The following is a 23999-nucleotide window of genomic DNA, read 5'->3' on the forward strand; positions in this document are numbered from 1 at the left end:
GTGATATACAGCCAAACCTGTGTTAAAGACCACCTCTGAACAGAGACCACCTGACGCTAAAGAGCACATGTTTTATTTCCCATTTTAACATTTACAGTGTATTTTAACATGTGAATTAAGACCGCCTTCCAATAAAGACCACATTTTCGCTCTCCTAAGGGTGGTCTTTATAGACAGGTTTGACTGTATTTAATATATAGACAACCATAACACACACATTCTACTTTATTGTGATGTTCTTGTAACATAAGATATTATTGCTCTATGAAATCATTCACGGTTTTCATCGTTACTTATGTGTCTAAAATTTCGTCTCTATACAATATCGGCCATATAAAACTGATTTTAAGCTAGTCTTAGTTTTCCAATTTAACGATTATCTCGTTTAATTGCATTTCCGTAGTGAAAACTTCACTCGAGGCATGGTATTTGGCTTCCGGTAGATTTGTGTGCTCTGTTAACATGTCTTTCGACGAAGAACGTTCCCGACATAGACATTCTCGTCCAGTTTCTTCTCTCAGAGGTATCTCAACAGCCCCCCCCCCCCCCCCCCCCCCCCCCCCCGATGGGGTATTGTAGTCTGAATCTGCTCTCTCAGATGCTTTCAAACGTGAAAGAAGCCGTTTTATCAAGCAAGTAAGAAAACACCGCACGTCAGTATAAGAACTATTTCAGTAACTTTGTAGCTTGTTCTTGAAAAGCCGAATAAAATATTCAATGCGATGAATTTGGCACACTTATTTAACGGTGCTCTTTTAATCCTTGGTCTGACAAATGGCTCAAATTTTGTTAAGCAGGTTGCTCAAAGAAAATTTCCAAACCCCTAATTATAAAGGAACCTGTAACTGCCGAAAGTTTATCTACATTTGTAAAGAAATTAACTTTTGAAAAGTATACGTTGGCAGCTTTCATTACACTTTATGCCTTTTCTTTTGTCGGTTTTCTCAGAATAAGTGAAGCTTTAAAATTAAGTTTGTAATGTTCATTCAATTTCAACACAGTTACTGTTCTATTATGACTGAAAAGACACAGTTACCGTTCTATTATGACTGAAAAGATAATGAAACAAACAGAAGGTAGTTTTTGGCACGGAGAGATAATATCACATATCTGGTGACTTTATTGAGTTGATATTTAGCTGAGGCCGGAAAATAACATATCATTAAATATCATAATAAGCCTTTATCAGAGAATTATTTATCGAGATACCCAGTGAACTTGCTCAGGATCATTAAAAGTTCATTTCGTTTATATGGAGATACGTTTAGTGCAAATTCAGGACCCAAAGACCGTCTCTGGAAAAGGAATGGCAGATGGCGTTCCAAATCAGCTAAACACGGTTATATAAGGGCTCATTGCATGAAGTACTCACAGTGTTTAGTTTTATTGTTGTCTACATTTAATCGTTGTCATCATCGTTGTCGTCGACGGGGTTTGTTAATGTTGCGTTTAAGTCATTTGCTCATACCAAAGTAACTAATATTGGCCTGCTGGTCAATAGTCTAAACTATTGCACTAGGGCCCAAGTTTTTGTTAGTACATGACTTCAGAAATAAATTTTCATCTTTTTTCTTCTTCAAATTTTAGTCTAGCAAAACTAAGTGTCACAAAAACTAAGTAACACAAAGTATGGACTGGCGATTTATTTGAGTGATGCAATGAATTCTGAATATTTTACATTACTCAGAACAAACAAAACACGTAAAAACAGAATTTTCTTAAGCGAGTGGTAAGGAGAAACCTAAAAGGCCTCAATAAAAGACGTTGACACATAATGTTCAATCTTAATTTAATCAGGAAGTAGAAGAAGATTTAAATATGGTAGCATGCCTTGAAGATGGTCGTGTAGAAGAGCCAGATAATGATCTCTTCATAGAAATAAGTCAATCGGAAATACAGACAGTTCCCTGCGGGATCAGACCACAGTAAAAGTATATGAAACTCCGTCAGCGAGGAAGAGAAAAGAGTTAAACAATCCGAGACACGTGCTATAAAAAACCTCGAAACTAGCAATATTCAATATTTTATTGCAAACGTAATTCTTTTCTCACGCAACGTCCGGCATTTGTATTCTAAAAAAATGTTTACAAGGTCATCAGCGTTTAGCTACTGTTTCAATACCTGCCTTCAAAGGAGATCAGCCCTTTCGTGGAAGAAATGCATTTCGTTTGCCAAAACAAGCTCGTTGCAATGCTACCTGCTATGCATGTGGACGAAAGAGGCACTTTAGGAAGGATCGCTACCTCGACACGTGTCGTCTGCCGCCCATGTCAAACAATTCAGAGTCCAATTTCAAATGAGAATTCTCTTTCGACTCAAGACAAGGTCAGTAGTATAAGAGAAAAAAAGCGCAAATCCCGAAATTATTGATGTTCTCAAATGTGATTATTGAACTCCGTTTTAGAGCAGAACAGAACGTTCTATTTCTATTGATAACAAATCTGCATTATAAAATATTGATTTTGTTGAGGAATCCAATACAGAAATGTTAAAATGCAATTATATTGCTGAAACACCTTTCACGCCCCAGGTTTTCAACCGATTGAGAGTTGCGATAGATAAAACTTATTTTGAGTTTCGTAAGGTTAACAGGTTGATTTGGAAACAATAACATTTGAAGACTCGAAAATAGATATCGACTATTTGAAAAGGGTTCTTAATCTTTTCGGTTCGACCTTCCTTCTGAAAGGCTATTATCGTCTAGATATATTTTAAGCCCTTCAGAAGTTTCAAGGGGAAATATTACTGCTACACTGTAATACCTTTTTGGTTGAGTTTCGCACTTTACACTTTCACAGAAACATTGATATTAGCGTTTCAGTGACATCAAAAATGTTAATATGTTTGGGGATCAAATAAAATTACACCCTTGCTTTAAAAGTTGCAGATTTTGTTAAAATTACTTTACATGCTGGCTTTATTATAAATGATAATAAATCCATTTGGATACCTGTACAAAAGCTTGAACAGACTGCGTTAATTTGGAACAGTTGCAGTTTCAATACTGCCATTCCCGAACGTGGGATGGATGAGTTTCATGATTTTCTAGATTACTTGACTTTGGTACATTTGTACTTGGGTCTCAGCTAGGCAATAAGCAATATGTAAGGGGAAACGTTGTTGGTCTCATGATATGGAAATTGAAACTGAAAAATCTTGGGACAAGTTGTACTGCCTAAGTACTGCCATTCTTATATTGTGTCAAGTTGACCAGGTAGTAGTTATTGAATTATTTATGTTTGGCTGAATCATAAATGGAAACATCCATGTAGCAACGACAGCGTTTCATTAATGGTTATCTTTGTTCATTCTGGATCAGGGTAAACCATGACTTGCATGCAACAAACGTTCTAACACAGCATGAATCACTTGGGACTTGCAAAAGTAATTCAATTCATTTTTAGATATATTTCTGTATGTTTTTAACATTTTTTTAAAGTATACAAAAATAAAAATGTTTGAACAAATTCACAAAAAAACCAAGTTATCAAATTTCTGATTCTGATCAAAGACATGGAAATACACGAGGAAACTAGGTGCTAATCACAGTTTTAATCATGTATATCATATATTCCTTACTCAGTATCAGCTGTTAAGAAGCACAGCAAAACCCTTACTTTCAAGTTCCTAGGTGTATGTGTGCCGGCACGAAATTACTGCATTTCTGTAATGCAATGTAAGATTCTACCAACACTAGGGCGTTGAGTGGTGGGTCATTTTTAGCCATCTCAAAAACAGTTGTCAAAAGAGAAAGATAAAGTAACTAGACCACTTTCCAAAACATTAAAAAGCACTGATCAGGCAGATAAAATATTACCTACATTTGTTTGAAACTCTTTGCCACATATATAGAACATGCACATTTTTCTCCTCGTTTACACAGACAGTTATGTTACAAGACTTGCTGAATCTCTTTAGTGCTGCATACATTTCATTCAAGAAATTTTTCGACTTTTAAAATCGTTATGTACTGCAAATATTTAAGATTTGGCTTTTCAGCTAAAGGCTTCTTTTCACTGTCGGTGCAAATAATAATAGCTTACACATAATTTGATTTAAGTAAAACGTAAAATGTGTATCAAGCAATGAGAAGTTACAAAATAAATTGTATTTATTGTATTGAAACTTTAAGTATTTAATGGTAAACGACATATAAGTTTGCATGCAAAACTTAACAAAGCTGTAACACCAATGGCATGGGAAGAATGACTGAATAGCCGAGCTAAAAAGGGGCATAGTTTTGACAATATATATTTTATAGAGTTAAGTCACTTGTCTTGTACAGCTATCTTATGCTGCCAAAGACATGTGTGACGTTTACATGAGAACTATTTTTGAAAAGAATAGCAACAAAATCGTGCTCTGCTATTTGAAAAATAGTCGCGGTAAAGATGCATCATTTATATAAAATTATTTATGTCAAATACTCGATCAATGGTTCTCGGTGAAGTCAAGGCCTCCTTGTAGAAAAATACCCTGAAATCCCGAAAATAAGCCGGTTTCGATAATAAGCCGGTCTCGAAAATAAGCCACCTTTTCACTACAGGCTAAAAGGGCTCGTAAATTAGCCGCACTGAAAAATAAGCCGTATCAGTAATAGTATCAATGACTTTGTCAGGACACCATAAAAGACAGCAAAAGTTACCAATGTATACACAGCAGATTTATTTCCAAATGTAATAGCAATAAAACATACTTTGGAATAAAAAACTTAAAACAGTGCAAGTTGTGCTGATTTTTAAAACCCTGGACACATTGAAACTTTAAAAGAAATAAAATTCCTGTCTCAAACACTTTTTTGTCACGTCAGTTCTATGAATTAAAATGACAAGTCTTTATAACACAGTGCAGTGTTTATCACGTATTGTGTATTAAGTTATCATACTTGTTGGGTGATTAAAACATAGGTGTACAATGTTTGTTAGGCCAGACAAAAGTTTTTAATGGGTAATTATCTGTTAGCATCGAATTATTTTCAATACGAAATTTTAACAAATTGTAAAAAAACCAGATAGTTATGTCAGAAGTATATGTATTTACCGACGTCGATGTTTTTACTAAAAAGCAAAAATATGACATCCTTATCTTCAGTATTTCGGTACTCGAAAATACGCCGGTTTTTAAACCGTTACTAAATATATATACTCAAAAGTTCGCCGGACTCAAAAATAAGCCGGTCTCGATAATAAGCCACCAAATCCTTACGAAAAATTAAAATAAGCCGCGGCTTATTTTCGGGATTTCAGGGTAATGTAAGAACAACATTTTATTCCCGCTTATTTAAGAATGTTGTAATTGTTAATCCACTGTTGTCAAGGTTCACAACGTTGTACTATCGCTTAACATAAACATCAAATGATGACAAATAATAGTATGGAGTTCACAAACAACACAGTCAACTTACTAGTTTTTAGTCGGATTTATTTCATTATGATAAAGGGCTACATTTTCTTGACCTTATTATGCATGGACGAAATAGAAAGATACTAGTAGCTAAACATAAAAAGGAAGGAAATGATGAAACAAACAGAATCGTTCTATTCTGGAATGCGTAAAGGTTGTACTATTGTATCTTAGATTAAGGGGACATGTCTCAATATGTACAACATAGAAAGTTGCGCTTTAATGTAAAATATTTCGAACTGGTTTTCAGACGTAATTTTCTGCGTGTCTAACGCAGTAGATCTACATATTTTCTATGTTTGACTGTCTTAATCTTATTTCATTGATTTCTCCGAAAGGTCTTTTCTTATAATTATATAAACACATGCTAAAACACCTAACCAGATGTAAAAAAAGCAAGGGCTTTTAAGACAGTGACGTTTTCTTTACTGCCAAAAACATTTGCAAAACAAACATTAGTATGCAAGAAGTTACCAAACACAATAAATAAAGCAACTAAGTAACACTTTGTAAAAATATTTTATATCAGTGTTTACAGTGTTATCAGAGTTTGGTAAACTAGCAAGTTAGTAAGTGAGTAAATTCTTTATTTATAAGGGGTGACTCATTTTGCTGATACTACCATGAGACCCTCTTTCAGTACAAATATTTACAAATATGGTTCAATTTAAAACAGAAAATAAAATCATAAGTACCCCAATAGAAGTTGTATAACAAAAATAGAAAGCATTGATATTTCTAAAAAAAATCAGCATCATTACTTCATTGCTTAAACACTGTAGTGGCGTACGCTTTATATTAAGGTAAATATCAACGCTGTTCGTTCGACAGCTGTGCAATATAAATGTTTCATGGAAACTTCCATGCAAAATATGGACGTCCATGGGAAAATCTAACTTTTTTCAAAATGATAACTAACCTTTTACAAAGACATAATATGGTGTCCCGGGTGTGGAATAAGTCAAAAAGATAATGATTTAACATTTTAAAAATATATTTATTTCCCATGGGAAAATTTACATTTCTTTCCCATGGGAAAGTCATTTTCCTATGGAAAAGACCGCATTCTTATGGGAAAATGGCATTTCCCATGGGAAAGTTAAGTTTTAAATGTTGACTGATGCTTTGTTAGTGGCATACAATCAAATTGAAAAGTATGTCGTGCATGAGGACTTAACGTACTTTACTGTCGTGAAAGAATTTCAAGATAGCATGTACAGAAGTACTTGATGTTTTTGCCACATATTGGCGCGGCAAATTAAAACTGGCGGCCGTTATAGGAACATTTCTGTTCGTGTTTGATCGTAAATTAAATAGATGTCAATTGTCGATTGAAGTAAAAAGAAATAATTGTACTTCCCAATTATATACAGCAATAATCTATATAACACTAGTATGGTAAACAGCAGTATCAGTATTACAAAATGTGTAATGCTATATACACGTACAAACAGTGTTTATGCATCCTTCATATGAAAACGTTTCTATTAAAAGTTAGCATCATTCCGGCAATGGTCAATGACGATATATCCCGATTTTCTGTCTAGTTGTACATGCTATAGTGCTGTCGTGCATAAAAAGTACAAAATATGACCAAAATAAATCCAAGGAACACACTTATAATTATAAACTTCCGGGCGTTGTCTGACATCCATCTCGCTCCCTCGTAATCACCTGCACTCACAAGACGGTTAGCCTGAGAGATAAAACATATTTCATACTTATAAATTGATCACATGTTCATCTGGAGACAGTAACAGTTCGTTTCATAAATGATTTAGGTTAGAATGTTTATTGAAATATGTTTTATTAAAGAGCAATGACAATGCTTTTTTAGAATGTAAGAAAGTACTTAAGTTAAAACAAATTGATTCGCATGGTCCTAAATGCATTTTTGTCTATAGATGTAAAATATATGTGTACAGACAAAGTTCATGCGATATAAAGCTCAAACAGAAAGCTGACATTGTTGCGCGTTATAGTGCACGGTGTTTAGCATCGATACATGCGAAAACCGTGTTTCCTGGTAAGAACCATTACTGACCTCTTAGTTTTGTGGGAGAAACTGGAGAAAATTCCAGTGTCTGGACCGGAATTCAAACCCCGGACCTCAGGCTGGACAGTCAAGCATGTTTCCACTAGACTATCGGGCCTTTCAAAATTTATATCAGTTTAGGTTTAGAACATAAGAAATGCTTGAAGCAGTCATCGAGAAGACAAAAGAAGATGAGGTCAATGATCTTTGGGTGTAAAATAGACATAAGGTGCAAATGGAAGGCAATTAGCTTAATTTTATATTCATATCAATTAACTTATACTGATCTTGAATTGCTTATATGTTATGGACGATGCTACCTGTCCTTTCTATTGAAATGAACATTTGGATGCAAGCCCCTTTAAGCCAACAGACTGACTCAAGTACAGCTCGTTTTCGTAAGCAACATGTTTGTAAACATTAAATATTCCGTTTTGTAACCTTAACTCAGGGTTTCATATTGTATTGTGTCTTGTATGTGAAGCTAAAACAAAACATAATCAAAATGTAGAAAGGACATTTTGTAAGTAGAGAAATTTTGGGTTGAAAACGTGTAAACACGTTAGACATAGTAATCGAACTGTAAACTGAAAATCGTATGAATGTATATATGTATTTATTATCGGGAGCATACTCGTACACCGTAACTTGAAATCACCTTATAAGGGAATAATCGGGAATTTTGATTTGGCGGCAAAAATTCACGAGTTTTCCGCTAGTAGTAAAAACTGTCTTTCAACGTTTGTTAGTCAAGCCGTCCAGTTGTGAAATTTTCGAAAGTATTTCAATATTTTCGTTCATTTGCTATAAAATCAAAACATTCTCAGTTTGACACGTGCATTAAAGGAACTGTAGCAATTGCGAAACATATTATGGATTCTGTTTTCATCATGTAAAATAAGTTTGGTTTTCACATATACATGTATAAAGTTTTTGCTTCTAAAGATGGTTTCATATGTAATGAAAAAATCGATTTTTATTCCAGGGAAAAATCTTGTTATGTTGTTGCTCATGTTTTTTCCGTCGAAATCAACGAAACTTTGTATTTTGCTATAAAATCGGGTGTATATGGCAGGTAGTCCGGAAAGAGCCGCTGGCCTTGCGCCTAGAGCCCTTTCATTAAATACGCATCCCCCCACCCTCCTCACACCCCACTCCCACTGCGAGTAGGGTTGGGTATCCCGCTCGAAGCACACCTGATTTTTTTTTCTCAGAAATATTTACTGGCGGGGATTACTTTTATTTACACTGTCCCGTATCTTTGGAACATGGTAGGGGTAAGGGTGAGGTTGGGTGCGCACCATATACCGGTTTAAGCTCCCTAGTGGTGTTTTTGCCACTGACCGTTCCAAGGCGTTGCCCCACTGTGTTCCTTTGTTTGTTCGTTTTGTCCTGTGTATGTGTGTGTGTGTTTGTGAGTGGTGTGCACGTCTACGTGCTGTGGGTTTAGTTTTGTGGAGGCTGCGTTTTTGGTGCGTGGCATTCCCTGTTTGATATGTGTCTTTTTATATACTAAAATTACATATACAATATTATGTTTTCATAAAAATTCAATTAATAATTTGATGAACAAAAACATGTGTATTATTTTGACGGTATGGATTCTGACACTACATTTACGTGTTGGTTGGGTTAATTAACGTTTGCTAACGATCCCGCTAGCTAATTCAATCTTGTGTTATGTTGTATTAAAGTGTATGATCAATTTATATAAATGATTTATGCTCGTTTGAGAGTAACGAATTAGAGCATAAGGTTTACTATATTGTTATTATTATTATTATTATACCAGATTTATATAGCGCCCTTTTCATGTTAAACACGTTCAAAGGCGCTTTACATATAGCAAACGCAGCCACACAGGGCGCGAAATCCATCCTCTACTAGTACAGACACAGAGCGATCTGACCAGAGGGACAGAGTGAGATAAATCCCTCAGAACAGACAGAGAGAACACAGAGAGAGATACAGGCATGTCCGGCTAACTTAGCCTAGCTCTTTGCGAATAGGCAGTCTGGTTCTTTAACGTGCTCGGTGTATAGCACCGATACACTCGAAGCCGTCTGTCCTGGGAAGAACCAGTACAGGCTTTATAGTGTAACTATACACTACATTCGTTGTCAAAGTATGGTAAATCATAACATATCCTGTGGCCATCAGAGCTAAGAAATGTTACCTTGACTAAATTTGCATTAACCTTCCTGGATCATTCTGCGCTTTTTTATAAGTAAATCTATACTTAATTACTAGTTTAGGGGCAATGGGATGAAAAGCAAAATGATATCCTCTAACAGATGTGAATTTCCATAAGATGCGTTATTCATTACTGATTTTGTGCTCAGTCTATAGAACATATATCCATATATAAAAGTTTTATATTGGAAAAAAACAAAGATATGAAATATTGACCCGTTAGTGTGGTCTTGAACTTTGACTAGGGGTGCATGTCGTACCGCCTTATTATAGTGAAGCTTTTGCCAAGTTATTTGATTATCCATTAATGTAAGAAGAAAAGGTAAATGACATAACGAACAAGAAGGACGTAAAACCTTTGACCTCTAGGAGTGACCTTGACCTACGTTCTTTATTCTTACACGTGGCATGTCGATTCATTATATATTAAACATATTAAGTAATAAAAAGGGTCATAATTCATTGAACATTTCTGCAAAATTGATGCACCGTGTGACATCTCTCGCGGGTAAAATGTAATGAAACAACTATTTAGTAATGACTAAGATAGAACAAAAGTGCATCACACTTTGAACCTGAAATTCTAAGTGAAAATGGTGATAACTCTAAACATATTGGTGTTGTTTTGTCATAGTGAATGTTACGTTTGTGCTACTTTATTTGAATATCTACCCATGTGTAACAGTTACTAACCGGACAGAAAACATGTCGTAAGATCTTTGACCTCGGATAGAATCTTGCACTCGTCACGTCGCCTTATATGTTAGAGCAAAGGAAAATGAATATCCATCAATTCATAAAAGCTGCAGGCCTGACATGAACAATGCAAAAATTCTAGACGTCAAATGTAAACTTCACGTTAGAGCTAGGGGCTTGACTTTTGTTTTGCACAGGGAATCTCGTCTTATTATGGTAAAAGGACTGGGCAAAAAATAAATACTTTTTACCCTTACCTTAAATTTTAGCTTGACCTTAGAGATATTGGTCTGGCTTTTCCACACGACACATCACCTTGTTATTAACCATGAGTGCCAAGTAATTAACTGGGCAAATACAATACGTAATAGTTTAGTATCTTAACGATTTTTTGAAAGCATTGTCTTGTTTTAGTTAATGTTTACATCATGTCATTACTAAGCAGTATGAATTCCTGTAAATACATATCTTTTTATACTAGACAAGACGAGAGAGGAAAGAAATATTTAGAACTGTTTGACAACTCAGTACTTGTATAAAGCACGTAATTTATTAATGGTAAAAACATGTTCCATATTTATCAATAGTGCACAAGAATGCGCTTACTGACAATAAACTTCTTGCGGTTTTGCTTAAGGGCTGATAAAATCGTTCGTGGATACATTGTGAACTTCTTTCATTACGTGGCCACGAAATGTGGTTTTGGCCAAGACGGCTTTTTCGTGGGGATTCTAATTCGTGGATATAACATTTTGAACATAAAGTGAATGGGAAATTAGCTTGGAATTAAATTTCGTGGACTCACTCAACCACGAAATCCATCGAGAATTATTCTTCCATGAATATTAATGATTTCATAGTATTACATACATGTACATTAAGTCGGAAATTTGTCGATAAATTCGACCTGATTGAAATACCATGTATAATATTGCCTACTTTTCTGAGCACTTTTTAATATCATCCCTCCTAGCTAATGAAAACGTTATGTACTTACCTGTTTTGCATAGTAGATCGCAAAAATGCCTGTTGGCAAGAAGCAGCAAAGGCATGCAAGTATGGAATCCACCATGCGATTTGGGGGTCGTGGCTGAATGATCACTTTCCCGGTCTGAGGTTGATTAACCACCTAGAAGTATTATGCATGAAACAAAACTCATTTATACATATCGTTGCATTTTAGAATTTTGATTCATTCAGTTTGCTTGAATGCCATGAATTATAACTGTCTAATCAAAACAAAAGGGCCATGATGGCCCTAAATATGGTTGCCCTGACCTTGACTGTTTAACATGAATGTAAACGCACCCCACACCTCTGCTTCATGAAAGGTAACTATGATTTTTAAACTAGTGGTGTTTCCAGCAATATCTTCCTAGATTAGGAGCTGAGATTTGTGCTCGACTGAAAATAAGTTGTTCCATCCATTCTAGGGTGGAGCTTTCATCGACAATCATGTTTAATAAGGAACCTGTGGGACATACAATGTATAACGGCACACATTCTTACAGAAATGGAACGGAGATGGAATGGAAGATTTGACCTCTAGAGTTTGCTAGCTTTTTCTATGATTTAACTAAATACCAAGATTTTTACACCAAAAATAGAAACATTTCGATCATGCTTCATGCAAACAAGGCTAAAACTGCTGCCTCTGAAGTTTTATATATGATTTGTCCTAGTGACCTAAGTTTTGAGCCCTGATAACTCAGCTTCAACTGTTTAATTGAGCTAATAACGATTATAGTCGGACCAGTTTTCATTAAGATTAGGTTGAAAATAATTTTTGAAGTGAAACTATTGGACGACTGACACAGGACCATCTGTCAATAACAATATCTCGCACTGAACCAACGCTAAATCTGCTAAAATTATAATGAGCCTTTTGTAGATCAATATTTGTCTTATCAGTCATTTGAAAAGAACTAGTGTTGTACAATAATGAAGAATAAGAAATGTTTAGAATGTTCCGTTCGAAGGTCATACACTTTTTACTATCAACTTTATTTTATTCAGCAGATAATTTACCTTTTGCATCATCGTACATATTTGTTCTAAATTATCATAAGTTTTTTTTTGTACTTTGTAAATCTATTTTACTGCATAAATCGTTTACCACTTTTACGAAGAAAAAATGTACAAAGTATTACACAATGTACTTACCAAGGTGGTTTTGGTATTGTTGTAGGGTTGTTGGACATTACCTGGTTGTTCTGGTGGATAAGCCGGATGTTGTGGTGTATAACCAGTTTGCTGTTGTCCTGGTTGATAGAGAGAGGGTATCCAGTAACTGGCATTTTTGTCAGTGTATAGATCCACGTGTTGGTCGTAACCTACAGAGAAATCACAAGATGTACGTGCAGTTTGTGGGGCGGAAATTAGGTAAATACAGTGCTGATAAAACTTTCAGAAATGTTTCATCATGTTAATCGGATCTTGAAAACTTCAATAGTAAAGTGGGTCAAAATATATTCTAAAAACAAAGATTTCCATGACTGTTTTTGAAGTGGGCTTACTACTGAAATATTAATAATATTCGCAGTATTTGTTCGGGTGAGATATAGCTACGGGTAAGTATTCATATCTTACGTGTCATCTGATACAATTATCAGTTTGCGACAGTTATTCATTTATAACAGGTTTGCTTTCAAATGACATGTAAGATACGTATGAAAAGAATCAAAAGTTGATATATTTGCAGTTAACATGTAACACTATAAGAGAAAAAGTTAAGCAGTCACATCAATAGTTACTACTGCCTTGCCTTAATCAACAAGGCTGAAATTCTTATCCTGTCAACTCACACATCTCATGAAGTCAAACAACTTTCTAATTATGTTATTTCAAAATATTTGTCTACGTGCTAAATGTACAACAAAGGATATGGTCATTGTCTTTGTCGAGGCTGTCACGTGCATGGGTTGCTTCGCAGCTATAGATAGTATGTGTTCTTGATACTTAAAGATTTTAACTTTTCCGCCTTGTCTAAATATTGTAAAAAGAAGAAATATCATATCTAAGATTTCCGTGAAGGGTCTGACAAAAATATATCTAAATTTTGTATGTCTTAATCAATATTATTTAGCGATTCATACTTCGTACATTATTGCAGAAGAAGTCAAGTCAGGTAAAAATGAAAGTGTTTATCATGTCAAAAGTAAATATTATTTTGAACAGCAATTTCCCTTCAATATGACGTTGAAACAGTCTGAAATGGGAAGAGTCTTTTATCTCAAATAATGGACTGTTGCGTACAGTGTATCTAAATGTTAAGAAAACATGAAAGTTTCATCTGCCAAAAAAACACACGTATTAAAATGAACAAATATACGCGTTACAGATTTAGAAAACTAAAAGCAAAACCAGCAAAATCTACATGAATAAAACTTATTCCTTAATAAGTGTAACATAAGTTTAACATATAGACATGAATTTTCCAAGCATTTATACTGCCTAAGAGTTAACAATACACAATAAAGACATAATATGAGTCGCGCCATGAGAAAACCAACATAGTGGGTTTGCGACCAGCATGGATCCAGACCAGCCTGCGCATCCGCGCAGTCTGGTCAGGATCCATGCTGTTCGCTTAAAAAGCCTATAGCAATTAAAGAAACCGTTAGCGAACAGCATGGAATCTGACCAGACTGCGCGGATGCGCAGGCTGGTCTGGATCCTTGCTGGTCGCAAATCACTATGTTGGTTTTCTCATGACACGGCTCATATGATAATCTTTCTGATGCAAGCATTAAATAATTCGTGTGCTGAATTAATTCCAGCATCGTATACTGTCAGTACGTCTTTCTGAAGCCACTAAATTTGAAGTGCAGCAATGCTTATTTGGAAAGCTGCACCTTGTGTATGTAATCTTTCTTTATGCGGTCATTTTGAAAAAGGTGAATTATTGATTAGTATTGCTTATTTAAAGAACAGTCTATTCTGTTAAAATGTACAATACTAAAATCTCGTTATCAGGTGTTGTCAAACCAGTCACATTTAGACACAGGTACAGTGTTAACTTGATTATATTAATTATGTGAAAGGCAACCGTTGTTGTTAATTACTGCTGATAAAGCTTAATTCTTCATTCTGGTCATTTTGAAAATGGTAGCCATGTTGATGTTGTTTTATACTTTAATGAACCTGTTTGACTTATTTATAACTTGAAGTACAACTGGATCAATTTATAAATTTCAAGTACAACTGGATTAATTTATCCAATTGAATATATAATTTTGGAGTTAGTTTATTTGGCCATATTGAAATGTGGTGGCTATCTTGAATGAGGGGATATATTTTTGGGCCCACTTTCATTTTTAGGCTCCCGTGAAGAAGTTTTGCAAGTTTCATTCTTGTATCATCATTTCCACTATTTGGGCAGAAGGTACCTTATTTCCCGCCCCACTGATGGTTTAAGTGACATGTTTATTGTATTATAAAAACATTATCTTTCATTTTTTTTTAAAATGTTAACATTTTATGTATAAATCTATTGGAGTATTTTTCAAAGACAAATTTACGCGTAAAACGGCAAATCCTGCTTCTGAACAATAAGGAACAGTAGCCTTTGTTTTTGTACAAACAGGTTTTACAAAATGTTTACTCTTTATGTGAAAAAGTAGCTTTAATGCACGAACATATCAACATCTGCATAAATAAATTGTCATTTTTTCTGTTCACTTGTATAGATACATTAAATCCGGCAATGTAAATAAAATGAAATGATTTGACAAATGAACATAAATCAACACGCTTATCCAATTTTATGGGAAACGTATTTTAATCCCATGTTTATGCATTTAGTGTTTGAAATTATTTTTTTGTTTACAAATAATTGAAATTTAAGCTCTGCCTATGGACGTACGCGTTGTGTACCTGATTACCTGGTAGAGTCTAAGTGTCTAGTTAAAACGTCCGGTTCACCCATCTTCCAAGGCGTTGGTAGCTTTATTCAAATTCGTTATACATGTAGAACAGGTGATGTAATCACTAGGAACCGGGTCATTTTCTTGGTAGCTTTATTCAAATTCGTTATACATGTAGAACAGGTGATGTAATCACTAGGAACCGGGTCATTTTTTTGGTAGCTTTATTCAAATTCGTTATACATGTAGAACAGGTGATGTAATCACTAGGAACCGGGTCATTTTTTTTGGTAGCTTTATTCAAATTCGTTATACATGTAGAACAGCTGATGTAATCACTAGGAACCTGGTCATTTTTTTGGTAGCTTTATTCAAATTCGTTATACATGTAGAACAGGTGATGTAATCACTAGGAACCGGGTCATTTTCAGTAGCGAATACTGCAATACTCATTATGAATAAAAACGAGAAATACATGGAAGTTAGCTCCGATCTGCTTGATTTCGAATGATATATCAGCGGTGCTCTGGAGCCGGATATTACAAAAACTGAAATTGAATTACCAGTAACCGCGCCGATGGCAATGATAAAGTTTCCGTCGTAAAGTCCGAAGCTGGAAATGGATCAGCCTGTTGTGCCACGTAACGGTTGAATGATGCCTTACTGTTAATGTTACTAACTGTGTAAAGAATCTAGCCATTATTAAAAATGACGGGAAGAAAATGATCTTTGAAGTATAAATATTGCAGAATCTTTAACAGTTGACAGGTCAGTTGACCTGTTTTAATTCTCAAAGTTATATAGTTTCTGTAACTGTTGCGCTGTGAAGGTGACACTAAACATGATTCTATTTTTTGGGTGCCACTTTTCCGTTGTGGTCATTTTGGACTACAGCAAGTGTTTTTCATTTGTAATTGTCCGACTGAGATTCTTCTCCTGGAATTTATCTAGATCTATTGTTACAAAAATAAAACAAGAAAATAGTACATGAAATTTGCATACATATCAATAGAAGAAATTCATATTAACACAAAAGAATAAACACAGTAATTCAGGAGTAGCCGTAAAAAATCTACTAACTCGGAGTTCCGGCTTATAATTTCTGGCTTTTCAATATTCCCCCTTCGAGGAAAAACAGAAATGGATTTTCTGCTTGAGCTGGTCTGCACGTGAATACGATAAAATGAAGAAAATATGACATCAGGGATTTACGTTGCTATTTCAGTAACCATGACAATTGTATATTAAAAAAACGAAAGAAGACTTATTTTTCATACAGTCTGGTTGATAAAACATGATTAAATTATTCAGTTAAACTTTGGGTCAGAAAACTAGAAAACACAAAAGTTTATTTTGATACAGTATATTTATAGGTTATTAGCTTTGTATCGGGAAATATGCACGAGTTCTTCAGCGGAAATATTGCGCGAATTTAGGAGCGCAATATTCTTCCGCTGAAGAATGAGAGCATATTTCCCGATGCAAAGATAATAACCTTTTTATTACATACGCATCTACACGTATAATTATTATGTAATTAAAATGACATGAATATGTTCAATAGCCTGCATAGGACTGACAATACTGAGCTAAATAGGAAAAAATAGTGCAACAACACACACTGAATTACGTCACGCACCCGATTTGAAATTCAGGCGTCAGTGTATGGACAAATGTTGACGTTTCCGGTACCAGTGTAACTTAACGGGAATAGAAACGAGTATATAATAAAATTCAATACATATGTTATCACTGTTCATGCAAATAATGAATTTATGTAGTTTAAAAGGAGACATTTGCCGGATTTTAATGTCTTGTTTTCTTTTTAGTTACCACAAAATCAGTCACATTACATTAATTAGTTCGTACAATCTTGCGATATCGCGCAACAAGTAGCTTGCTGTTCCAGAATAATTTAACCGATAGCGAAATATCTTTTTATTATTTTATTGCTTTAGTATTAAGTTAATAACTTAGATCAGTACACGTAAGGCGAAACATTGGTTGACCATGAGTATATTTATACAGTTCTCTAGGAAAAGAAAACTCTTTGAAACTGTTTTCGAGAAGACATTTTTTATTGTGAAACCATATTCTTTCGAAAATTGGGTATTACGATATTTATTTTATTGCAGATATTTTACATTCGTACTCTTTGACATGAAACAATGTTGTCATGAACACAAAATGTACTTTAAAACACAATTATCCTCGCCCGGTATTTCAGCTGACAACAAGCTATCTGCGCCTGATATTCTAGTTGACAATAAAATGTCTGAGTCCTGACCTCAAAATCCAAACTATACCGTTTTTCCCCGTAAAAGTATAAAAACATTGAGCAGAAAATGTAGAAGTGGCTTTCAAGTGAGGTTTATATAACAAAAATAAAACAAATGTAGATGAATAAACTGCAAGCAATTTATATTATCAATCACTTTATAAGTTACCGTGATTTAACATGCTAACGTAAATATTTAAGGAGAGAGTTTCAAATAAGCTAACAGGATTCCGTATTTTTTTCTGTGTACGTTAGTATGCCTTGTGAGAGCGTATAAAATATCGTTTGTTTTTTTTTTTTCAGGCTAATCGACAGATATTTGTTATAGATATAATCTGTTCCCTGAACCTTGTTCTACATTCTGTTGATATTTCATACACATGTAAATACAATAAGGTTACAGAATGCGTCATTTTATCATGGGAAAATATGTATTTATGTCTGTTGACCCATCATGGCTAATTTGAAAAATGAAGGTGTATTCCTTAAACATTAAAAAAACCCTGATGTGACCGAAGTACATGCAATAAATGCCGATAAAAATAGTTCGAAACGTTTTAAAAAGATTTCTCTTATTTACCTTTAAGATTACATATTGCACTCGTCAGTAATAAGACAGCATAAAATCTGAATTATTTTGTACTTGTATAGACATGCGATTCTCCCCACCTGTCCCCGTCTAAAAATATATTAATACTTAATATATAAAAAATGTTTTCTGAATTCTCCTCTTTATTCTTAAACTTTTCTCTTTTTTTTAGAGATTTTATAATGATAGATCTCGTATTATTTATTGCCTTTATTTAATATTTTTTAAATATTTTTTGACTATTGATTTAAAATTGAGTCAAAGTATTTGTTTAAATTTATCTTTTTTTTGTAAATATAATTGTAGTATATATTGCTACATTACCCTTGTGTAGCAGTACACTGACGTATATCTTATCCAACTTTTGTGTAAATCATGGGATGATTTTGAATCTAGATGCATTCGTCGTGCATCTGCATACATTTATGTTACATATTTGTTTCGAATAATTACCATTCAATATGTAAAATTAAACAGAGCTATTCTAATATTTACAAGATAAATACTGACATTCCCTGTGATTCGTAAAATTTCGATATTAAGAGGGACGGTGACGTTTAACAACGTTACAGAAGTTCCAGATTTGTATTTCAATTGTTGTTGAATTGAAAGAACGCCATGATGTAGACATTTACTCGAAATTTATCATTTTAATAAAAGCTATAAGGCCGAAACTTTAATAGCAGCGTGAAAACGATAGAGTCTTTAAAAATAGATTGTTAAACAAATTAGGATCAATCAGTAACGAGTAATTAGCTATGAAGAATGTCAAATGGGGGCGTTTTCATGATGTGAAGTTTCTCGATGGGGTGGCCTACTAACATATGTCCCTGAATAATTATTCCTTCTCTTGAGAAGGAATATTATAGTTGAATAAGTCACACTTGACTGAGCTACTGATACCGAAAACTGTTGTCATCACAAGCTGGCCAATAAAACTCCGTGACCTTAGAAATAACCTCTGACGTTAGACTATTCTTTCCTACTAGACCTTTCTAACGTAAACGTAAATCAGAAACGGATTACTGAATCCGTAATTGTTATTTGCAAATAATGGTCTAAGGGAGATACTATTGCATTACTATTGGATGAAATTGTCTCCCATAGACCACAAATTAGCCTAAAATTTTAAGGATTCAGTATTCCGTTTCGTAATTACGTTTACGTTAGCAGGTCTAATAGAGGCGACTGTCTGACTGAACGCGTTCCGTGGATTACATATTACTTAACCCGAGGATGTTATTTCCTCCATTCTTGAGGAACACAACATACATTCAGTCGACCAGATAGACATATATCAACAAATTTAAATGTAAACAACTAAATATTATCGTTACCTTGAAATGCATAGTTAATATATGAAAACAAACCCCATTGCGACCCTCTAATTATGCGCAACAAATTCACGCATCGAATCGTAAATGATTAACCGGGTCAAGTCAATGTCTTATTGCCGCATTTACTCTACTGAAAGTGGTAACAGATTTAATTTGTTGTTGGATTTAACAATTTATGTTAAATAACTAGCGTAAATACTTACTTGAAATTTTTTGGCAGTATAAAACAGACATTTCAACCAAAATTTTACAAGATGGTCATTTTATATTTATATAGATATGCCCTAGAAGGAACTTTTGCTATGCTTTAACTTGTTAAACTGTTTGATTTCATATAAACAAAATAGCGTAGAATATCACAAGGGGGGCATTTTTCTCAATGCAACCCTACATTCGTGTGCCCCGTCAGCGCTTTGCTTAGTGACTTGCAGCTATATAAGTACAATGTATCTTCTAAAAAAAAAAAAAAACCCAAAAAACAGAGAAGTGATCCATGCTCCTTAATTGTCTTAGCTCTACAGTAACAAGGTTTTCATGCGCACAGTTCTTTGTTTATCTGAAAACTGTGTGGAATTCGAAACAGCAGGACCTAATAGTAGTTTCTAGCTTGATGGACCCCACTGTCTTCTAGCAGGGTCTGTCACATGTAGAAACTGTTTTATCAAGGTGGCAGAGTTTAAAGGCAACAACCCATGAATTAAAGAAGTGGGGTTAAGTCGTAACATCAATACATTGCATTTCGAATTCCAGAGTCGGCTAAACTAGAAGCTGATTTCGCAGAAATGTGTAGAATTATGCAACCCGTGCTCCAAGAATTGTGAAGGTTGGTGTATATGTGATATCATCTGGTATTTTGAAAAATAATTTGTTTAGCTTTTTTTTCTATTCTACTCGATACTTTCAACCTAGCTAGATAGAAATACTTTTAAAATTATACCTTCTAGTTAAGAATAAGAGAAGGGACCCATGATCCTTATTTGTCAAAACATTATTCCTTTTGTCTGAAAGATGTGTTTTTGTTTTGTTAAAGTCGACACAAGGGCTATCCTTAATAAGTAGCCTTATATACTTAATACATAACGATTTGTCAAGAAAACATTCACTCAGATATGTACAATAGACTGGTGAGTATGTAAAATTCAAATCTTTAGTAGTATTAATTGCGTCAAGGATATATATCATTTGCTGAGAACAATATTTGCTTGAGGCAGCTCTTTTTTTTTGTTCGTAACTTTGCGAAACGTTATAATTTACTTTTATTAAAATCCAAAGAACAAAGACGGTATGTAGTTTTTGAATACTGAGCCCTTTTAGAACAGTCCTGGGAAATATGAATATTTCCCACTTATATGCCAACCTTACTACATGTAGAACAGTTGATAATCCGCATTTAATTTACCGATTAAGCCTCACAATTTTGCAATTGTTGAAAAACAAATATTGAAACCTTGCAAACATTGATAATACTGGAGGTGAGCAAATTAATAATTTTGGAGTTCAACTTTCTGAGATCTGATTACTTGGAGTTGAACATTAGAGGTGTTGAATTCTTGGAGTTGAACTTTTCTGGATGTAGTAAGTGCATTCTGGTACAGTACGAAGTGCATTGCCTGTAGTCGTCTGATTCTACGACATTATTTTCAAATCCTTCTAGTTTTCGATTGATAATCCTTTCTAGTTACAGATTTATCACCAAAATTTAGGAATTCTTGGAAAAAATGCTTCAATTTACAATTGTAGAAAAAAAAACTTGACACATAGCAAACATAAATAATATTGGAGTTGAACTGTTGGAGATCTGATCACTTGGAGAATAGCGTCTGATACCCTGGTGAGCAGTAGGACCATAATGACCCTTTTGTTTGATATGATATGCTCAGTTTGGGAGCGCCGGGAGCGTATTGTATTTATGTACACTATGATTTTTGTAGTTACTGTTGAATGAAATTATAAAATAAACATGATTTAAAACATCGTCTGCTACTGATTAAGTCATACCTAAGCGAGCCCGTCATCTGTGCCATTGTCCCTCAGTTGTCCTCATTGTTCAGGGTGCACAGACCTTGACCTACCCTCTATTGTTTTCATTGATTTATAATCCAGATCGATATTGGGGAGATATTTTTAGACATAAGGATATACCTACTTTCACCAAAAAGCTTCGACTCACTTTTCAAAGCATATAACGTAACTTAAAACCATCAGCAGACATACCTCTTTACAACCAAACATCAATAAAGCTTATATTTCGCATGAAAATGGCCTATACTAGGTGGAAAAATTGCACTTTATATTGATATGTACTACATATCTGGTGAATAACTACCTTCATGCCTTTAATACAAACTGCTGTGACATTGAAGGCTACACACACACTTATTACCATGTATTTCTTCAGATTATGAGTTGTCAACAACATATTGAAAGGTTTCAACCTTTCCGTGCTTTCAGCGCTTTGATTTTTTATATATTTGGAAAAATATGTCATACATATGGGAATGCTTTTCTATTTGACTAAAATGTGTAACGTAATGAAATTAGAGAACCCGTTTCGTTTTCCTATGTCTTTACATTAAAGCTTGTTTCTGTAATAATATCTATTTTATCTACTATCTTTTATAAAGAATTGTGCCAACACTATTCAATATTTATACAGGCGACTCCCATCTTTTCTTAAATTTTTAGGTTATCTGATAATGTCAGCCGGTACAATACGGGCTGTGTCTATACGTTTGCTTGATCTATGAAATTATTATCATTACAACCAAAATTTTATCTTAAGTGAGTGTACACGTCAAAACCTTAACCCCACATGTTATAGCTTTTTAAAAAACGATTCTGAGGAACAAAATATATTCTTGTCTATAACGTTAAATTTGATCTTTGATCTTTTTCTAAAAATTAGATAATTCAATATTTTCTTTCGCAAGACTCATTTTCCCAACTGAAATGTTAAAGAATACATGAAAATTCAATATGTTTATCGGCATTCGAATAAATCACACATGAATATTTTTTTTAAAGCGTAGATGTTTCATTATGATAAGTTAAAAGTACACAAATCTAATTACAGTCTTTAGCAGCATGATATTATTTAACTCAGTTATTTCGTTTAAATATATTTAGTGAAAAATATGTTGCATGCACCGAAATAATTTAAGAAATCAATAACATGTTCATATTTTATTGTTTCGTTATATTTAACAAAAACTGACACTGTTTGGAATTTCTATAAATATTTATACCATATTTCTATATCTGGTTAAATACTATTTATATTTATATTTTATTGAATACCCGTTGTTGAAATGTCAAATCAATTTACATGTTTGATAACATTCTTTAATTCAAATGAGTGTATACATAGTAAACAAACCTGATCCGTCTCCCATTTTTATTTTAAAAAAGAATAAAAAAGAGAATATATCCGACACCAAGCAATAAAATCTAAAAGTATGTCCAACAGTTTATATCCTGTAACGAGACTGTAAAACTGTTTATTTCGCAATGAAAAGGGACCGTCATAGCAGATAAACAATATCTTATCCTTCTGAGAGCCTTGCATTATTGAATATATATATAAATACTGTCTACTGACTAATGCTTGATAACAATATCATTGATAATAAGGTAAGGAAACTTTTCATTCTGAGTTGGAATGGATTTACCTTTGAAAATACTGTTACGTTCAACTAAACTGACGTTTGGTATGTTCATTCAATATCATCGCAGATTGGAACGAACAGAATGAGCAGCTTTAGCACGGAGAGATAATGTCGCAGTCTGGTGACTTTAATGAGTTGATATTTAGCTGAGACCGGAATATACTTACTATATATTCAGAGCAGCTCAGTTATATAGCAAAAGTAAACGTTTTGTTTCCAGAGATGAAAATAAACCATTATCATATACAAGAGTCGGGGAATTACTTATCGAGATACCCAGTGAACTTGCTCAGAATCATGAAAGTTCCATTTCTCGGTGAAAGAAAATAAAACATGTGACGTGCTATAGGAACAATAGCGTTTTATCCTGATTTATCTTTGTCAATTCCTGATCCGGGTGAATCATATATTACATGCAACGATAACCTCCCCTAATTACATGGGGCTTGCAAAAGAAAGTCAAACTTTATTGTGTTCTTGTAGATATATTTGTTTTATGTTTTCAACATTTAAACAAATTAACATAAGCTAAGATATTAAAAATGCCAATTAATCAAATGTCTGATAAACGAGTCGCATGGAATAACAGTAGTTTTCTAAATGGCACCAGATAACTAGATGCGCAAACTATTGATCTAAATTTTACATGTATATGAGCCGCGCCATGAGAAAACCAACATAGTGGCTTTGCGACCAGCATGGATCCAGACCGGCCTACGCATCCGTGTAGTCTGGTCAGGATCCATACTGTTCGCTTTCAAAGCCTATTGCAACTAGAGAAACCGTTAGCGAACAGCGGGTGCATAGGCTGGTCCGGATCCATGCTGGTCTCAAAGCCACTATGTTGGTCTTCTCATGCTGTGGCTCATATAAATATTCCTAAGTCAGTGTCAGCTGTTAAGAATCACTGGTAAAATCCTACTATTTTTCCTATCATG

At 34.1% G+C, this 23999-nt stretch overlaps 1 protein-coding gene across 1 annotated transcript; it reads right to left on the minus strand.

The window, feature by feature from the left end:
- Nucleotides 1–6289: 6289 nt before the first annotated feature.
- On the minus strand, nucleotides 6290–22891 carry LOC123559164 (proline-rich transmembrane protein 1-like). The gene is made up of 4 exons (XM_053544110.1): nucleotides 22773–22891; nucleotides 12491–12660; nucleotides 11325–11456; nucleotides 6290–7099 (listed from the first exon to the last, which is right to left on the minus strand). Exons 1-4 carry the CDS (start codon nucleotides 22786–22788, stop codon nucleotides 6947–6949), a joined length of 471 nt encoding a protein of 156 aa, XP_053400085.1. The 5' UTR covers nucleotides 22789–22891; the 3' UTR covers nucleotides 6290–6946.
- Between the last annotated feature and the right edge of the window lie 1108 nt (nucleotides 22892–23999).

Source organism: Mercenaria mercenaria, chromosome 5 (genome assembly GCF_021730395.1).
Source record: "Mercenaria mercenaria strain notata chromosome 5, MADL_Memer_1, whole genome shotgun sequence".
NCBI classification, from domain to species: domain Eukaryota; kingdom Metazoa; phylum Mollusca; class Bivalvia; order Venerida; family Veneridae; genus Mercenaria; species Mercenaria mercenaria.